General features: G+C 43.2%; 4 protein-coding genes across 12 annotated transcripts in view; 2 read left to right on the top strand and 2 right to left on the bottom strand.

The window, feature by feature from the left end:
* Nucleotides 1–1,077, bottom strand: part of slc11a2 (solute carrier family 11 member 2) — a 34,194-nt gene extending 33,117 nt beyond the window's left edge. For 6 of the 8 annotated variants that reach the window (XM_058055859.1, XM_058055867.1, XM_058055868.1 and 3 more), the window contains exons 1-2: nt 473–686; nt 57–181 (exon numbers count right to left, since the gene is read on the bottom strand). The gene's annotated coding sequence lies outside the window, so the exon portion shown is untranslated. Of the gene's footprint in view, nt 1–56; nt 182–472 lie in introns of all 8 variants that reach the window. The other 2 variants (XM_058055860.1, XM_058055863.1) reach the window with 1 other exon arrangement.
* Nucleotides 533–5,394, top strand: npepl1 (aminopeptidase like 1). Its single transcript, XM_058055875.1, has 12 exons — nt 533–901; nt 1,474–1,659; nt 1,756–1,926; nt 2,196–2,285; nt 2,362–2,443; nt 3,066–3,208; nt 3,291–3,368; nt 4,233–4,333; nt 4,438–4,561; nt 4,659–4,835; nt 4,906–5,016; nt 5,098–5,394. The coding sequence occupies exons 1-12, from the start codon at nt 743–745 to the stop codon at nt 5,254–5,256; spliced, it is 1,581 nt and encodes a 526-aa protein (XP_057911858.1). The 5' UTR covers nt 533–742; the 3' UTR covers nt 5,257–5,394.
* Nucleotides 5,395–6,213: 819 nt separating this feature from the next.
* ctsz (cathepsin Z) lies at nt 6,214–8,262 on the top strand. Its single transcript, XM_058055888.1, has 6 exons — nt 6,214–6,389; nt 6,474–6,637; nt 7,010–7,189; nt 7,268–7,418; nt 7,511–7,673; nt 7,763–8,262. The coding sequence occupies exons 1-6, from the start codon at nt 6,265–6,267 to the stop codon at nt 7,889–7,891; spliced, it is 912 nt and encodes a 303-aa protein (XP_057911871.1). The 5' UTR covers nt 6,214–6,264; the 3' UTR covers nt 7,892–8,262.
* On the bottom strand, nt 8,061–16,808 carry nelfcd (negative elongation factor complex member C/D). 2 transcript variants are annotated; one of them, XM_058055871.1, is made up of 15 exons: nt 16,594–16,808; nt 16,099–16,211; nt 15,874–15,983; nt 15,662–15,771; nt 15,309–15,416; nt 15,051–15,203; nt 14,820–14,950; nt 13,310–13,475; nt 13,098–13,232; nt 12,885–13,024; nt 10,178–10,292; nt 10,016–10,111; nt 9,789–9,929; nt 8,582–8,711; nt 8,061–8,496 (listed from the first exon to the last, which is right to left on the bottom strand). In XM_058055871.1, the coding sequence occupies exons 1-15, from the start codon at nt 16,648–16,650 to the stop codon at nt 8,462–8,464; spliced, it is 1,740 nt and encodes a 579-aa protein (XP_057911854.1). In that variant the 5' UTR covers nt 16,651–16,808; the 3' UTR covers nt 8,061–8,461. The 2 variants fall into 2 exon arrangements, with proteins under 2 accessions (XP_057911854.1, XP_057911855.1); XM_058055872.1 differs by lacking the exon at nt 16,594–16,808 and adding an exon at nt 16,282–16,433.
* Between the last annotated feature and the right edge of the window lie 136 nt (nt 16,809–16,944).

Below are 16,944 nucleotides of genomic sequence, written 5' to 3'. Positions count from 1 at the left end.
AACAATTTCTGCTTGGACATTTAACGAGTAAATTTGATAACTGGAGCCACACGTACCTTACTCGCTGACGCGGTGAACACTGAGGTAGGTTGGATTGCAAGGTTTAAAGCATGCCTTGCACACTGCCACATCCACATTGGTAACGTTGCGTTCAAGGACATGTCGGTGTCATTGCAGGAGTCTGGGAATTACAGAAACAACATATTTTTGTGATGAAAGAAATTCAAGCACAAATTATTTTTCCATATAATGATTCCATTTTAACTTTCCTTTTAACATTAGCAGATTCAAAAGTTAATGTGCTGTATACATGTAAGTTCTTTCATAAATGTTAAAAACTTTGAAGTTTAAAAATAAAAATTACAGACTGTAGAAGCTGCATGTGCTCTTGGATCAAATAGTGAAACACTAGCAGTAAATATGACGCTGGCAGTGTACTATATAAATAACAATAAGAAAGACATATTCAAACCTTCATATTTGAAGTTAAGTCAAGCTCTATTGGGTCAGTTAAGTTTGTGGAAATGTGGCGACAACAGCTGTGTTCAAAATCTTGACGTCAGTTAATCATCAAAGTTGCATTTTACATCGATACCAAGTCCACGATGATCAAAAACTAGTAGCTAGTAACGTTAGCTTGTTAACGTTCGCTTTCTTGGACTGATTTGTTACCTTCTCGGCTTCCGTCGCCGGCACTGCTTTTGGCTTTCTACTCGTTAGCTAGCCAACTAGCTAGCACCGAATGACAAAAATGGCGAATGTGGCTTTGGAGTACAAGGCGTTAGCCGGCGACTCTGACCCACAGACTCGCCCGGTTCTTATTATCGGGCAACATGCCAACTTGCAGCAAGTTAATTGGGAGCAAATAAAAGGAAAACTCCAGCCGGTTGTCAGCAAAGAGGTAAGGCGTGTGTATGGCTGACAATGACTGGCTGCTAACGTGTGCTTATGCTAAGTCCAATTGGTTTAAGGCAACGTCGTTAGCAAAATGACTGTTAGCCGTATATATGAGCCTGTTATGTCAGCATTACTGAACTAAATATAATCATTAGTAGATTAAAATAAATAAAATAATTAAATATGGTGTGAAATTCCACTACAAATGTTGAGAGAATGTGATATCGTTTTTAGCCGACACGTCAACGTCATTGTGTGTTAATTTACCTTAATCGCCACCCTCGTGAGGAAAAAGCGGTAGAAAATGAACGAATGGTTATTTACTTCCTGGTGGTACAGCGTTTAAGTCCTTATTTAGAGAAATGTTTTTTTTCAAAGTAAAAAACATGTGAGTATATTGGCTGTCCTGTGTAATAAAATCTATAAAAGTAACTTCTGGTAATCATTATATGACTATTCTCTTCTCTGCCTTTACTACTTAAGGTGAAGAGAAAGGGTCAAAATGGCTAACCCCGGATTAGTCATCTTCTGTCTTTTTTATTCATGATGCCCAAATGAGAATTGTGTTCTTTCCAGATCTGGCAAGCGGCATTGAACACTTTGAGCCCCAAACCCACAGACAGCTGCCCTCTCTACCTCAACTATGCTGCGGTGGCTGCGCTTCCTTCCCGGGTCAGCAGACACAACAGCCCATCTTCTGCCCACTTCATCTCCCGCTTGGTCCGCTCCTGTCTGCCTGGAGGAAACAACCGTTGCATCGTAGTTAGTACCTGCACACAGAATTATGTTGGATACAATTTTACACAAAGAGAACTTATCCAATATTTGTGTGTGTGTGTTTTTTTTTTTCCTATTTAGATGGTGTGTGAACGCTCGGACGTGTTTGCGTCCTCCTGCGCCATTTCCAGAGCTTTCCCCATCTTCTCTCGTCGTTCCACATCTTCTCGCAAAGCAGAGAAGAAGCATGTCGTGGTGGAGTTTTTGATTGTGGGGCAAGACAGCAACCCTCTGGATGCAGCCGAGCTTGAGGTACTGACTGCACCCATGCTGGCATTTATTTACTGAACTGCAGAGAGTAACAGGGATCAGTGAGGTGTCCAAAAACTGTTTTTCTATATTTTTCGAGACATGCTAGAAACAGGAAGACTAGGCGGAATCGAACCTAATCCTAGTTACCGCCAGTGTTTTTGAAGGGAAAAGTGTAGACGTCACTATGGCAAATAAGTAACGTTCTTTGAGGAAATGTAGTATTGCCCTTTCACAGCCAGGAAGTGCTAAAGTCTTATCCTGTCTTTTAGTGTCTCTCCAACGCTGCTGACGGAGTCCGACTGGCAGCTCGCATCGTGGACACGCCCTGTAATGAGATGAACACGGACCACTTCTTAAACGTGAGGGAACGCCACTCAAATAAATCACAATAATGTTCTTAATGGATTCTCAACAGAGACTATTTTTGTGTTTCAGGAAATCAAAGCCGTAGGAAGTGAGCTTGGAATAACACCCGTGATCATTCGGGGAGAGGAACTGAAAGATAAAGGCTTTGGAGGTGACATGGCTAATTGTCTTAGAACTGGGGGGGGGGGTCTTAAACTTGCGGAACACGGGCCACTTGATACCTACAACACCATGGGGGCGTGACATCTTGACGGCAAAGATTAGTAGGGCACTTGCACGGGCAAACACTATCCCACACTGAACGAGCATTCACGGTGAAGGCCAAAGTTAGAAGTGAAAAATGTACCACTTCCACACTGAATGGGAGAATAACTTTTTTGTCATTTGTCATTTCGCACATGCTGTGGCTTACTCCATGCAGTGTTGTAGGTAATGTAAGATTACTGACAACTGGTGAACAGAGTACTACATTTGTCTTGTCTTTCAATACATATATATTTTTTTACTAATAATAGGTCGCAGTCATGGAGCAGGGATTATAATTTTTTGGAAAAAGTGATATAGTGAGGGATGGCTGTATTGTGTTGGAGACAATGATCATGTCAAACCAATTACAGTATTAGCAAGCGAAAGTGTCCAATACTGATGACTAAATTAATATATACAAACTGTAGAAAGCCTCTAAATACCTTCTATAAAATCTAGATGGAATATTTGCCTTGGCAAAGTGTTTTATAGACTGACGAGAGAGCTTATATTACATGCCATTTCAGGTATTTACGGCGTTGGCAAGGCAGCCGAGCACCCTCCTGCATTAGCAGTCCTGAGCCACACACCAGATGGCGCCACTCAGACCATCGCATGGGTGGGCAAAGGCATCGTGTATGACACCGGAGGACTCAGCATCAAGGGAAAGGTATTGTCTGCCGTGCTGTGCTGTCATGGTTAGAAAGACCTATTAGCCCTATTTAAAATCAGGCTGTTTGGTTTTGGTCTAGACCACCATGCCGGGCATGAAGAGAGACTGCGGTGGAGCTGCTGCCATCTTGGGAGCTTTTCAAGCTACCATCAAACAGGTGAGCTACCGGTGACAAGTGACTCAGGTTGGGCGATATGGACATTCGCATATACCAGGGGTCGGCAACCTTTACTATGAAAAGAGCCATTTCACCCACTTGCCCACTAAAGAAAAATAGCCTGGAGCCGCAAAACGTTGTATGTTTAAAACAACATTGGAGGGAATTTGGGGGTGTCAAAGTAGTTCAGATAAAAAAAAAGACGAGTTGGAGTACTCTTGCTAGTACTGGAGATAAACTTTTGTTTTTAAATGAGCTCTAATTTATTTTTTAGAATCGTCAAATAACTCATTAATAATTAATAACTCAAATAACTCAAAGTATTACTCATTTCCCTTCATGTTAACCTGTCAGAGAGAACTGGATAGCATCCTGTCTGCTCATTCAGTCACTAGTCAGAACTCAGTCAGTCATTCATGGTCTCACACAAAGTTGGATTTTTGTAAACTCATAACGAAGATGTGCATTTTCACCACACGGGTGCTAAAAAATATTCAAGCATTGCAAAGGGAGCCGCAACAAAGAGGCTGGAGAGCCACATGCGGCTCTGGAGCCGCGGGTTGCTGACCCCTGGCATATACGGTATCATTCCGATATGATATAAAGGAGATTCGGCTAACGGGACGGGATTGTTCAGCGTTTGTAGTGATTATGTGCCACGATTGAGCGGTGTACCGAGTACATACTTCCACACACCAGCGTTCTTTCTCCTCCACGATGATAGCATTTCATTGTTTACATTTGTTGTCTGTCTTGTTTACATTTATATCGCCCCCAACTCTTAAAGCGACACTACTCTTCCTGACTGTTTGAAGCCGAGAGCTTGTCAGACACGTGGAATGAATTTCTGCTCTCCTTTCTCAGGGCTTCAAGGATAACCTCCATGCCGTGTTTTGCCTGGCCGAGAATGCAGTTGGACCCACGGCCACGCGGCCCGATGACATCCACACACTCTACTCTGGAAAGTGAGCCTCCATTCAATAACCTTTCACTTTGCGTAGTGTGAATTTTGTGTTAATACTAATCAATAATATGAATGTTTAACTGTGTAATATGACTGTCTTTTAAGGACAGTGGAGATTAACAACACTGATGCAGAGGGAAGGCTGGTGCTGGCTGACGGAGTTGTGTATGCTAGCAAAGATCTTTCAGCTGATATCATTCTGGATATGGCCACACTGACTGGCGCACAGGTATCGTTCAAACATTCACAACATGACATCCTGTTTTTGTGACTAAAAAGTGCGCCACTTCAACAGCTAAAGTCTATTTTTGTGTGTGAACGTCCAGGGGATTTCCACTGGGAAACACCACGCAGCCGTGATGACCAACAGCGAGCAGTGGGAGACCGCGTGCGTCCGTGCTGGGCGAAGCAGCGGCGACCTCGCTCACCCTCTGGTTTACTGCCCCGAGCTGCACTTCACCGAGTTTGCCTCCGCTATTGCTGACATGAAGAATTCAGTGGCCGTATGCACAAATGATACGAATGCTATTTGAGAATACTTGGCAATATAACACTTTTATCGTATTCCGTCAGGACCGGGAAAACGCTCAGAGTTCCTGCGCTGGCCTCTTCATTGTCTCCCACTTGGGCTTCGATTGGCCCGGTGTCTGGGTTCATGTTGACATCGCCTCTCCTGTCCACGCTGTGAGTACCTGAAGCTCTAGCCGAGCTGTAATGAACATGTGGACTCACCGGGTCGGCTGATCTTTGTACTTCCCTTGGCAGGGCGAGCGAGCCACGGGATTCGGAGTCGCTATGCTGATGGCCCTGTTTGGTCAGGCTTCCGATGACTCCATATTGAACCAAGTTTCTCCTCTGGGTGCTGCCACCAACATGTTAGAAGAGCAGATGGAGAGGGACTGCAAGAGGAGAAGATTGGTGTAGAAGATGAAGGGTTCCCTCTTTCCCAACCTCCACCAGAAGCAGTTAGTACTCATCCACTTTGGGTTCATCAATTTTAAACCCTCTGTTTGACTACATATGACTTCGCTGAATAAAAGAATTACAAATGCATGGACTGTATATGTGGATTCATTATTAGAGAAGGGCTTGTCACTATTATTCTCATTTTGTATTTTGCAAAAATGCTAGTCAAAGATCCTCTATATTAGTGGTTCTCAATTGGTTTGGCTGTGGAACCCACCATCACCTCTCAGTGACAATAGGTGAGCCAAATTACAGCAATCTATGAAATATATATTTGATTTTAATGTACTGTTTTAAACAGCTTCAGTGCTGAGAGGCTGTTTATTCACGGAGAGAACAATCATTAGACCTGAGAACCGACAATTTATGAATGTCATTTCTATTTCAATAAATTAGCCAAACTAATGACCTGATCATCCGAGTCGCTAGATGGCGCTGTAACGGCGGAGCTGCTGTGTGTACCGCCGGGACTTGAATCAGGTGATCATAACGTGACAGGGGAAGTCGGTGTGATTTGTGCAAGGACTGTAGAGTTACAACCAGGATGCGAATCAAACGCAAAATGAATGATCAGAGTATAGTACATTCCGCCATGATGGTGAGCAAGGGGGTGAGCGGGGTACAGTATTCACTCGATCTAAACCGAGTATAAAATAAAGTTATACACTGTGCGTACACTTAGAATGGATGAATGTTATTGACTTAACACAACGATTATATATGTCTATAGATGTATGTGCGTGTAAAACGCGCTCAGTAAGTTAATATAAAAAATTATGATATTTAACTGGAAGTATTTACACATTGCAACATTTATTTCAGTAATGGCATTATTACATTTTCCGCTCACTATCATGGCGACCGATACCGAGCGGAAACGGGAGGTCCTATTTTGACTCTAAAGTCCCTGGTTTTGAGACAAGTCAGTAAAGAAGTTGACTAGCAAAGTAGCGTGACCGGTAACCGATGGCAGGGACAGCTTTTATTGTTTTCTTACCATTTCTACTGTCTCTTGTGTCCGCAGGGCTGCATTTCAACAAACACCAGCCTTGTTATGTTAAAACAATCAGGAAAGACGGCTTCGGAGTTCGGTAAGTCAGGCGTTCTATTGGAATTGAGGAAGCATATGACCTGATTTATAAACAGTCTATTAATGTGTATATTTTTTTTTTCAGGACGTCGCCTCGTCCTCACGAATATTTAAATATTTCCGAGCTACCAAAATCATGGGACTGGAGGAATGTTAACGGTATCAACTATGTCAGCACCACCCGCAATCAGCACATTCCACAGTACTGTGGCTCTTGTTGGGCCCACGGCAGCACCAGTGCTTTAGCAGGTACTTTTACTCGTTTAATAAATGTTTTCTCGTCTTATTTTTAAAGTCATTTGTGCCCAATACTGCTTGGAAGAGACACGTAGATCTCTCAACTTCCTGTACCCTGACCTGTTATTCTTTCCATAAGCTCATTCTGACTGGATCTACAGCGCCCCTACTGGTTCTAGTAGTGCACTGCAGATAGTCTTCCCTCAATTGTAAAGACAATTATTGCTACAATAAAAAAATCTGGTGTTTATTTGATTTGCAATCCAGGCTCACAGTTCACAGTTGGGCTTACTAAAATCAATTTTAACTCTTAATCCAGTATCAAGGAAAGACTTTGGCCTCCATTGTGGGACCTCTTGAGATGTATTTTTACCCTTTGTCCAGATCGCATCAATATAAAGCGCAAAGCGTCGTGGCCGTCTGCGTACCTCTCAGTGCAGCACGTGCTCGACTGCGGCCAAGCGGGTACTTGCCACGGTGGGGATCACGGCGGCGTTTGGGAGTACGCCAACCAACATGGCATCCCGGATGAGACCTGCAATAACTACCAAGCTAAAGACCAGAGTGAGTGTCCTCCTTTCCGTTTGCAAATCACGAACCCCGACTCGTCACTCGCTCACGTTTGGTTATCCTCTTGTGAAGAGTGTAAGCCCTTCAACCAGTGTGGCACCTGCACCACCTTTGGCGTGTGCAACATCGTCAACAACTACACTCTGTGGAAGGTGGATGATTACGGAATGATCAGCGGGAGGGAGAAGATGATGGCAGAGATCTACGCCAGAGGACCGATCAGGTTTGTGACATTTGATAACTACACGAATGAATCCTGTACAATGTCAGCATGGGCGTGTATTTGCAGAGACGAGAGTGAGCTATTTGTTTTAGTTGCGGAATCATGGCCACAGACAAGCTAGACGCGTACGCGGGAGGTCTGTACTCCGAGTACCAGGAGAATCCCTACGTGAACCACATCGTGTCAGTCGCGGGATGGGGAGTGGAGGATGGCGTGGAGTACTGGATTGTACGCAACTCGTGGGGAGAGCCTTGGGTAAGTTGAAAACAAACCTGCTGATTACCTGCCGAGGTGGAAAGTAGTATTACATTCTAGATGGCTGAGTGAGCTGTGTTGTGGTTCAGGGTGAGAAGGGATGGCTCAGGATCGTGACCAGCGCCTACAAGGGAGGAAGCGGAAGTTCATACAACCTGGCACTGGAGGTGGACTGTGCATATGGAGACCCGATAGTTCCTAAGGACTATCTAGTCTAGTGAATCATTGGCGTCATTTTTTAAATGTTCATTAAGAAGGGAATGTCATTTTTTTGTTGAAATATTATAGTCACTTTTAAAATGTCAGTGTCAATGTGGATGCGATTACCTGCTCGAATCAATCGATTGTCTCAGAGACGCAAAAGCCTATTAACAGTCTCACACAGAATTGAAAATATAAACAGACTTCAAATCACAACAAAAATGTTTACAAACAAACAGAAATAAACATATTAAGAAAGGCATGCCGTTACCTGTTTTAAAGGCTCTATGATTGCTACAGATTCAAGTGTGCCTTACACTAAAAAGATGATCTTTTCACACAATGTACACATGAGGACAACAATGTGTCAATAAAGTCTTCAAAGCGATGCCACGTCGGGTTTTTGTTTTTTTTTTTCCTTCTTCTGCATCACTCGCTATGCTGAGCATCTTCGGTGCCTTCACTGTCCTACCGGATCGATAAAGTTGGGAGTTAACAGCCCTAAGATCACACGTTGCATCATCAAAACTGGTCCGTCCAGCCCAAGCAACGTCATCCAACGTCTTCACGGTGCCGCGTCAGCACCATCAGTTAATCATGATGAAATTTGACTTGCAATGAGCTGAGACAGAACATAGAAAAACAGAAATAAACGAGTTATGTTGATGTACACGTGTATTTCGTTTATTATTATTGAAAAGTCTTACATATGAACTCGGCCACGGGGTCGTGTTCTCCTTCTGTGCGGATTGTTCCTGCAATGCTGTCGTTCTCCAGGATGGGCAGGAAGAGCTGAACAAAGTCGGATGTGTACGGAGGTGCGATCACGTCAAGGACCTTCACAAAAATAAAAAAAAAAAAAAAAAACAGCCACAGTTGGGACATTTTTACTGGGGTCCTGACTACTTTTTCCAGGTAAAATTAAACCTTAAATATTTCAAGTATTCAAGTTATACTGTAGTGGCGGCACGGCGGTGGAGTCAGCCATCTACAGCATGGCAATGTGTCTGATGGCACAGAGGCGTGGGAGGCGGGGTGCAGCAAGGAAGGTCACATTAACCTTGCCGGGCATGTTTCATTCACCTGAATGTGACACAGAACAATGACCCCCCCCCCCGCAGGGTGGACGCCAATCTCGGCTATTTGCATCCATGTTTGACCCCCGGGGGCCGCTGCAGTAGTTACATTTTAAATCAAACACTTTTGGCAGCTCAAGGAGAAGGCGTGGCACATCTAGTCACAACTCTGACAAGAGAGATGGAGTAGAGCAGGGGTCTCAAACTCAATTTACTTGGGGGCCACTGGAGCTGGGGTCTGGGCGAGACTGGGCCGCATCAGGTTTTCCCAAAAAAAAACGCATTTCATAAAAACAGAAAAAAACTTACCACTTCCACACGGATAGGGAGGATAATTATTAACAGTTATTTAACCTTTATCATGAACATTAATCAAATGTAATCATTTTTTCTGGGTACATGATACCATACAGCATCCATATCAAACTTGCGCGGGCCGCACTAACATTAAACTTGGACATTAAACAGCTAGGAGGACTAGGGTTCGATTCCACCCTCGGCCGTCTCTGTGTGGAGTTTGCATGTTCTCCCCGTGCATGTGTGGGTTTTCTCCGGGTACTCCGGTTTCCTCCCACATTCCAAAAACATGCTAGGTTAATTGGCGACTCCAAATTGTCCATAGGTATGAATGTGAGTGTGAATGGTTGTTTGTCTATATGTGCCCTGTGATTGGCTGGCCACCAGTCCAGGGTGTACCCCGCCTCTCGCATAAAGACAGCTGGGATAGGCTCCAGCACCCCCCGCGACCCTCGTGAGGATAAGCGGTAGAAAAATGAATGAATGAATGAAGTTACACTGTAGTAAATAACACAGTGACTTTCCGCGTTTAAGCCGTTACCTCAGTGACGAAATATCGAATGAGAGAGATGTCCGTGTTGAGCTTCTCCAGACACTTGCGAATGTAGCCAACCACGGGCAAGACGTAACCACGACTCAGCAGGTGAACCATTCGGTCCAGGAGAGTCTTCTTCAGCTCCATCTGAGAGGGAAATTGTAAAAGTTGAAAAAGTTGTCATTACTGTGGAATTGTGACATGAGTTCACTCTACATAAAAAAAACACACACCTGCTCCATGACGTCGAGCTGCGAGTGTTCCGTCTCAAAGAGCTTGATGAGCAGTTGGAGAACCTGAGGATGCAGCAGCTGGTGACACGTGCAAATCTGTCAGGAGAGAAGTTCCATCTTTAGTCGCCGTCAGGAATACGGGGTCGAGTAATTGTATTGTACCTCATCCAGAAGAGCTAAATGGACCGGGGTGTGATCGGTCTGCAGTTGAAAGTACCGTGGTTCTGACACAGTCCAGTCCACCCACTTCAAAACCCCCATAGCAACCACTGGGAACCTGAGATCAAACACATTTGATCATCATCTTGCAAAAGAGGAATTCTGTCTAATTTCCAGTCCTATATACAGTAAACCTCGGATATATCGGAATCGGATATATCGGAAATTCGCTCACAACGGACAGATAAAAAAGAACCAATTTTTCTGTAATGCATTTCCAATAAAAATTCATTGCATATATCGGATTTTTTATACTGGATTTCGCCTATTTCGGACAAAATCTCCAGTCCCGTTCCAATGCATTTCCATTAAATTTCCCTCGCATATATCGGATGGCCGCATCGTGGCGCTCCGAAGCTAGCTGACATTCTGAGACGTTTTAAAGCAGAGGACATTTTTAATGCAGACGAAACTGGGCTATATTCGCAAATGCTGCCAGAAAACACCCTGGGGTTTATTGAATGAGATCTTAACGTCACTATTGGAAATAACGTAGGCCTGACGGGCGTAACAGGGCCTAGCTTAATTAACAATTTGTTATGCTCAGAGTCCAATAAAGTTCAATTCTCATTACCTTACGTCTCTTTTCATTGCCCAGTCCAGGTACATTGGAAACAAGGAAGTGCCTTTTTATAACGGATGAAATCCGATTTACGCATATACCGGATATAAATACGATATATGCGTAAAACTGACATTTTCCGGTATACGCATATAACGGATTTCGCTTATATCAGACAAAACCAGTGGGAACAACCTTTTTTGAGCCACGGCACGTTTTTTTTTTACATTGGAAAAATCTTGTGGCACACCGCTCACCAAAAATGTTCCAAAATGTCACCATGACCTCACACGTGCATCAATAAGTCTATCGGAGGAACAAGGTAGGTGTTTCCACACAGACCAATATTACAAGCCGGTCTTTACACCACAGACACTCCACAGTAGCCACGTTTTTATATGACCACTTTTTCTCTTTCCGAATGACCAACAATGGTATCCATGGAAAGGAATATTCCAATCTCTTGTCTACATGCGCCGTGAAAATCAAATAGAATAGTCAATGGGTCATGTGCGGTAAAACGTAAACATCAACATCACGTGATACCGGCTTTTTTTTCCACTTTTTTCTTTCACTTGTTGGAATAACTCCGTATTGTCAGTTTTTCGTCTGTCCAGTCTTGAAATTTAGTTTGAATCAAAAACAAACTTTGCTTAGCAGTCCAATGCCGATTGCTGGCCTCCATTTTGAAAACTGAAGAGCATGGAGCTGCGTGTTACGTCATATATGAGCATGCGCTGAAAGAACGCAGAAAAAGATCACATTCAATCTTGCTAATATTTTATAATTAAACTTGGGACATGTTTTATATAGATATATATTTTCTTTTTTAATAAAACTGGACTTGTGAATGGCGCATAGAAGGGTTTAGATTGTGTTCCACAGATGGCGCTAATGCACACGAAAGCTGCTTGCCAACCGCCAATAAACAACAGAAGAAGAAAAACACCACAAAAAAGAACGCACCCTGACCAATTTCCGTTTGAGCGGATACAAGATCCCTCAATCGGATTGGGGAAAGGAATATTCCATCCCTGTTCAATTCTTTCTGTTTGAGTAAATACACCAAACGCAATTGGAATATTTGGGTCCATATATTCATGGCTATTGACATAATATTTGCAAATGATGATTAATCAATGTTAACTATGAAAAAGTGACATTGGATAATTCCTCACGGCACACCTGACGGTTTCTCAAGGTACACACTAGTGTGCCGCGGCACAGAGGTTGAAAATCACTGCTACAGTAAACCTCGGATATATCGGATTCAATTGTTCCCACTGGTTTTGTCCGGTATAAGAGAAATCCGTTATATGCGTATATCGGAAAATGTCCGTTTTACGCATATATCGGATTTATATCCGGTATATGCGTAAATCGGATTTTCCGTTATAAAAAGGCACTTCCTTGACTATGTTTCCAATGTACCTGGACTGGGCAATGAAAAGAGACGTAAGGTAATGAGAATTGAACTTTATTGGACTCTGAGCATAACAAATTGTTAATTAAGCTAGGCCCTGTTACGCCCGTCAGGCCTACGTTATTTCCAATAGTGACGTTAAGATCTCATTCACTGCTGTGCTAGTATTATTGACGTCACTCGCTTTTATATTTGTCCTAAATCTGGAGCCAGGAGAAAGACAATAGCCAGTGACATCAACAAGATTAGCATAACGATGCGGCCATCCGATATATGCCAGGGAAATTTCATGGAAATGCATTGGAACGGGACTGGAGATTTTGTCCGAAATAGGCGAAATCTGTTATAAAAAATCCGATATATGCAATGAATTTTTATTGGAAATGCATTACAGAAAAATCGGTTCTTTTTTATCTGTCCGTTGTGAGCGAATTTCCGATATATCCGAGGTTTACTGTATATATCTCTGATAGAACCTTAAAAGACTGAAAATTTGAAGGTGGACTCGAACCCCACACCTCCCATTTTTGTACGAGTGCTGTTCACACAGAACAGATACCCAGGAAAAAAGGTGTAAACTTCCAGGTTTTATAGGGAGTGTGAAAGGGCGTCGCTTTGTGTTTTACATTTATGCATATAAATGCGTCCCCCCCGTCCCCACTCACCGTATGCACTGGTACAGAGTGCCCAGCTCAGCCACAAGCTCCGTGGCACCTTTGCTGTCATTGCAGCAAAGGTTGTGCACCGTCTCGATGGCCTTGGAGGTGGACTTCAGCTCGTCTTTGTTGATGTTGACGCGCTTGTTCTACGATCACAACGGAAAGACCAGTTAGCTTGGCTATATATTTAAAATCAGAAACTTTGGGATCATCTTGAACCTTTTTCCAGGTCTCAACCACACTGGCAGCGTAGGCCAGGATGTGGATGTACTTGTGCTTGTGGTCTTGGTTGATCTTTGAGCCCGGCTTAAACAGTGACTGCATGAAGAGGTCCAGAAAGGCAGGCACTCTGATCTGTTCAAGTACAAAATGCAATTACAGAACCTTGACGCAAAGTATGCAGTGGCTGTAAACATGATTAGCGTCCTCACCAGCTCCACAGGAGGCGGGTCCATGCTGCTGAACATCTTAAAGAGCACCGTGATATCAGCGGGATTCAGGGCTCCTTTGGATAACATGGCGCCTAGAGCCTGGCAGGCACGAGGGTACGCTGCCGCTGTGCCGAGTGCCAGGGTTATCTGACTGGCGTCATGGCCCCTGTCGCCACACAAAACACTGAATAAATGCTATTCTCTCATTGACTCAAAAGGAGATCCAATACTAGATCTGCACGTAAAGGTTCCCGCATATACTCACTAGACCCAGTATTATAAAGGCGCATGGTTCAAGTGCCGAAAAACCCGAAAAACCGGAGTCTTAAGTATCGAATGCAGGAGCAAACTTGTTCAACATGAACTCAAAAGTATACTCTATACTTGTATACTGTTTTTTTTAAATAAATATAGAAAAAGTTTAGCATAATTTAATCTTTGGTGCAATCATGCCACACTCACAATAGTCTCTCAGTAGCCAGGTTAGCGCCATTAGCGCTTATTTGCTGTTCACTCCAGCTATGCAGCCTTTCCTCCTCCGTATCTCTGCGGGGATCTCCGATTGCTCGGTATAGCGAAGGGGTGCTCAAAGCTGACAGCTGCTCTCGAGTGTAAACAATGGAGCAAGCGGCACGCTGACCTCTAACATCCATAGCTGCACACTTACTTAAGGGGTCAGTATAGCACAAAAAAAAACAATAAAGTACAGTAAACCTCGGATATATCGGATTCAATTGTGCCTACTGGTTTTGTCCGATATAAGCGAAATCTGTTATATGCGTATACCGGAAAATGTCCGTTTTACGCATATATCGGATTTATATCCGGTATATGCGTAAATGGGATTTTATCCGTTATAAAAAGGCACTTCCTTGACTATGTTTCCAATGTACCTGGACGCGCAGGCAACGCTGCAAACGCTGCAAATGACGTCGTATAGCGGCCTGTCACGATTCGGCGAATCGGAGCGCCACGATGCGGCCATCCGATATATGCCAGGGAAATTTAATGGAAATGCATTGGAACGGGACTGGAGATTTTGTCTGAAATAGGCGAAATCCGTTATAAAAAATCCGATATATGCAATGAATTTTTATTGGAAATGCATTACAGAAAAATTGGTACTTTTTTATCTGTCCGTTGTGAGCGAATTTCCGATATATCCGAGGTTTACTGTAATAAATAAAGCACTTTTAAAAACTAAAAAGCCAGCAGAAGATATGGAGTAGCCATAACTAGCTTGCACCCCTGCAACATGAGGCCTCCGCATCAAATCCAATCTATATCGATATGAACGGTGTGTTTTTTTTTTTAATTTATATTGTAAATATAAAAAGAAATATCGATAATCGACCAGTCCAGGGTGTACCCCGCCTCTCGCCCAAAGCTAACCGAGATAGGCTCCTGCATACCCTGCGACCTTTGTGGAGATAAGCAGCATAGAAAATGGATGGATATCGATATATCGCCCAGCCCAAGATCAGACACAGGCAGTACAGTACAACAGTACCTCTTGTGGGCCGACTTCTGCACCTCCTGACCAATCCGGCGCACAGCAGAGCCACCTTGTTCCTCCTGGGCGAGGATGGACATCATAGCCTGAGCAAAGAGGTACGTGTGCTCGCCATGACACACCATTTTCTAAAAAGGATGGAGGCATGAAAACGACAAGATTTGTAAATGCACAACACATCAGTAAACTAATGTTTTTTTTGTTTTTTTTTTAAAGAATGGACCTCACAGCAAATTCTGGCAGGTTCTTCTCCAGGTTCTCCTCCCCTCCATCCAGTAACGTGGCCAAAGATGTCCTCAACACCCGAGAGAAAACCTCTAACTGCTGACACGCTGTGGACACACTGGTGATCTCACCCTGGTAGCCTGCATCTGAAATCAGCTACACACACACACACACACACACACACACACACACTTTTTTTTATTGAGGTGTTTTCCTGCTAAATTGTCATTTTTCATTCACTGTTGAAACTGCTGAGTCTACCTTCACTGTAAAGTTGAGCATCAGGCAGTCGGGATGCGCCTCCGCCAGCTTGTAGAACAGGTCTCGCCATGTCGTGTGTGCAATCATCTGCTCCAACCAAGCAGGGGTCTAAAAAAATGACGAGTTCCTTGTCATACTATGGACATTGAAAGTAAATACAGAATTTCCAAAGAATTAATTGAATTACAAAACAGAAAGAAAACATGAACAAGAACAAAGCCATGGAGACACGTATAGTTTGAAGCCATTTTGGCCTTGTACAGTTTTAATATTTCTTTTTCAGTTGAGTTGATAATTATGTATTTAAACTAGTTGTATTTCAAGTTATATTATTATCAGCTTCTAAATCTCACCTCTCCCTCTACAGTGAAAATAGAATCTGCTTTCTGGGGGTCAAAGTGTTTTATCAAGAGACTCTTGAGGTGATTTTCAACTCGTTCTTGGACCTGCGCGGGCTCTACACCTGTAAAACACGTGATAATTCAAACCGATTAGCACAGCATCAAAGAAGCAAAAAATAAATAAATAAAAAGCACGATGAAGATACGTGGAGCTGAGTACCGACCCATCTGGATGAGCCACTCGGCCAGCAGGTTAACAGTCTGAGCCACAGCGGAGTAGTTTTCAGACAGAAGCTGGATGACGTGTTCTGGAGAACCACCTGCTTGGAAATACCTGAAATGGGAATGAGGGAAGTTCAGCCTTATATTTATATATTAAAAAACCAAAGTACAACATATTTTATATTTCATGGTAGGAACAATTGAATAAAAAGGAAGATGGAACAAACATTTTGAGGGTGTTGAAGATGGCAGGCTCCATGATGTAATCCCTGCTGGAGAATTTCTGTAGACAATCCTCTTGGATTTTTCCATAATTTTCCCCGTCAACATAGGTATCTTCCTGCAAAAAAATACACGACATGAGTATGACATTTTTTATATTAAGTACTGTCAGTAATTTATATTCTTACAAAGAAAAAGTATACAAACACGCCGGTATAAAGAGACTGAGGCTATGACCGTAAATAAAAATACGCTAATTGTCCCATACTAAGAAAATAATGCCACAATATCACGTCGTTACACAAAAAACGTGCGTTTTTTCACAACTATGAAACGACAAAGCCGTTTAAAAGCCAATAGTGGCGAGGGGGTTTATACTAATCCCATCGGTTATATTGATATTAGCATGTAGCCCCCAGCAAACTTTAGCAGCACTAAAAATGAAAACGTTAGCATCATTCAACTGTCATGCTAACTAGCCAAACAGCAACAAGTCTTACCGCGTTACCGTCAGTTCCTTCCCAGTCGCCGGCACCGCTATAATACTCCTCGTCCATGTCGACGGGAATGGAATACAACTTAAGTATATTAACCCGTAATTTATTTCTTCGCTTCTTATGTGACTTAAAATGCTAAGAGAAGCTAGCCAGGTGGCTAACAACAACAGCCGGAAAATGGCGAGGCGGTTGAGAACGAAGCCACGCCCTCGTGGGTTAAGTATTCCCTGAGTTCGTCTCCGTCAGGCACACCTCACCAACCAGAGCTTTCTTAATGCAGTCATATACGAAAAAAATGTATGTATTCACACATCAAATTTCTATGCCGCTTTATCCTTATCAGTTTTAATAAAA

Source organism: Doryrhamphus excisus, chromosome 18, assembly GCF_030265055.1.
Source record: "Doryrhamphus excisus isolate RoL2022-K1 chromosome 18, RoL_Dexc_1.0, whole genome shotgun sequence".
Taxonomy (NCBI): domain Eukaryota; kingdom Metazoa; phylum Chordata; class Actinopteri; order Syngnathiformes; family Syngnathidae; genus Doryrhamphus; species Doryrhamphus excisus.
This window is presented reverse-complemented; position numbering and strand designations above follow the sequence as displayed.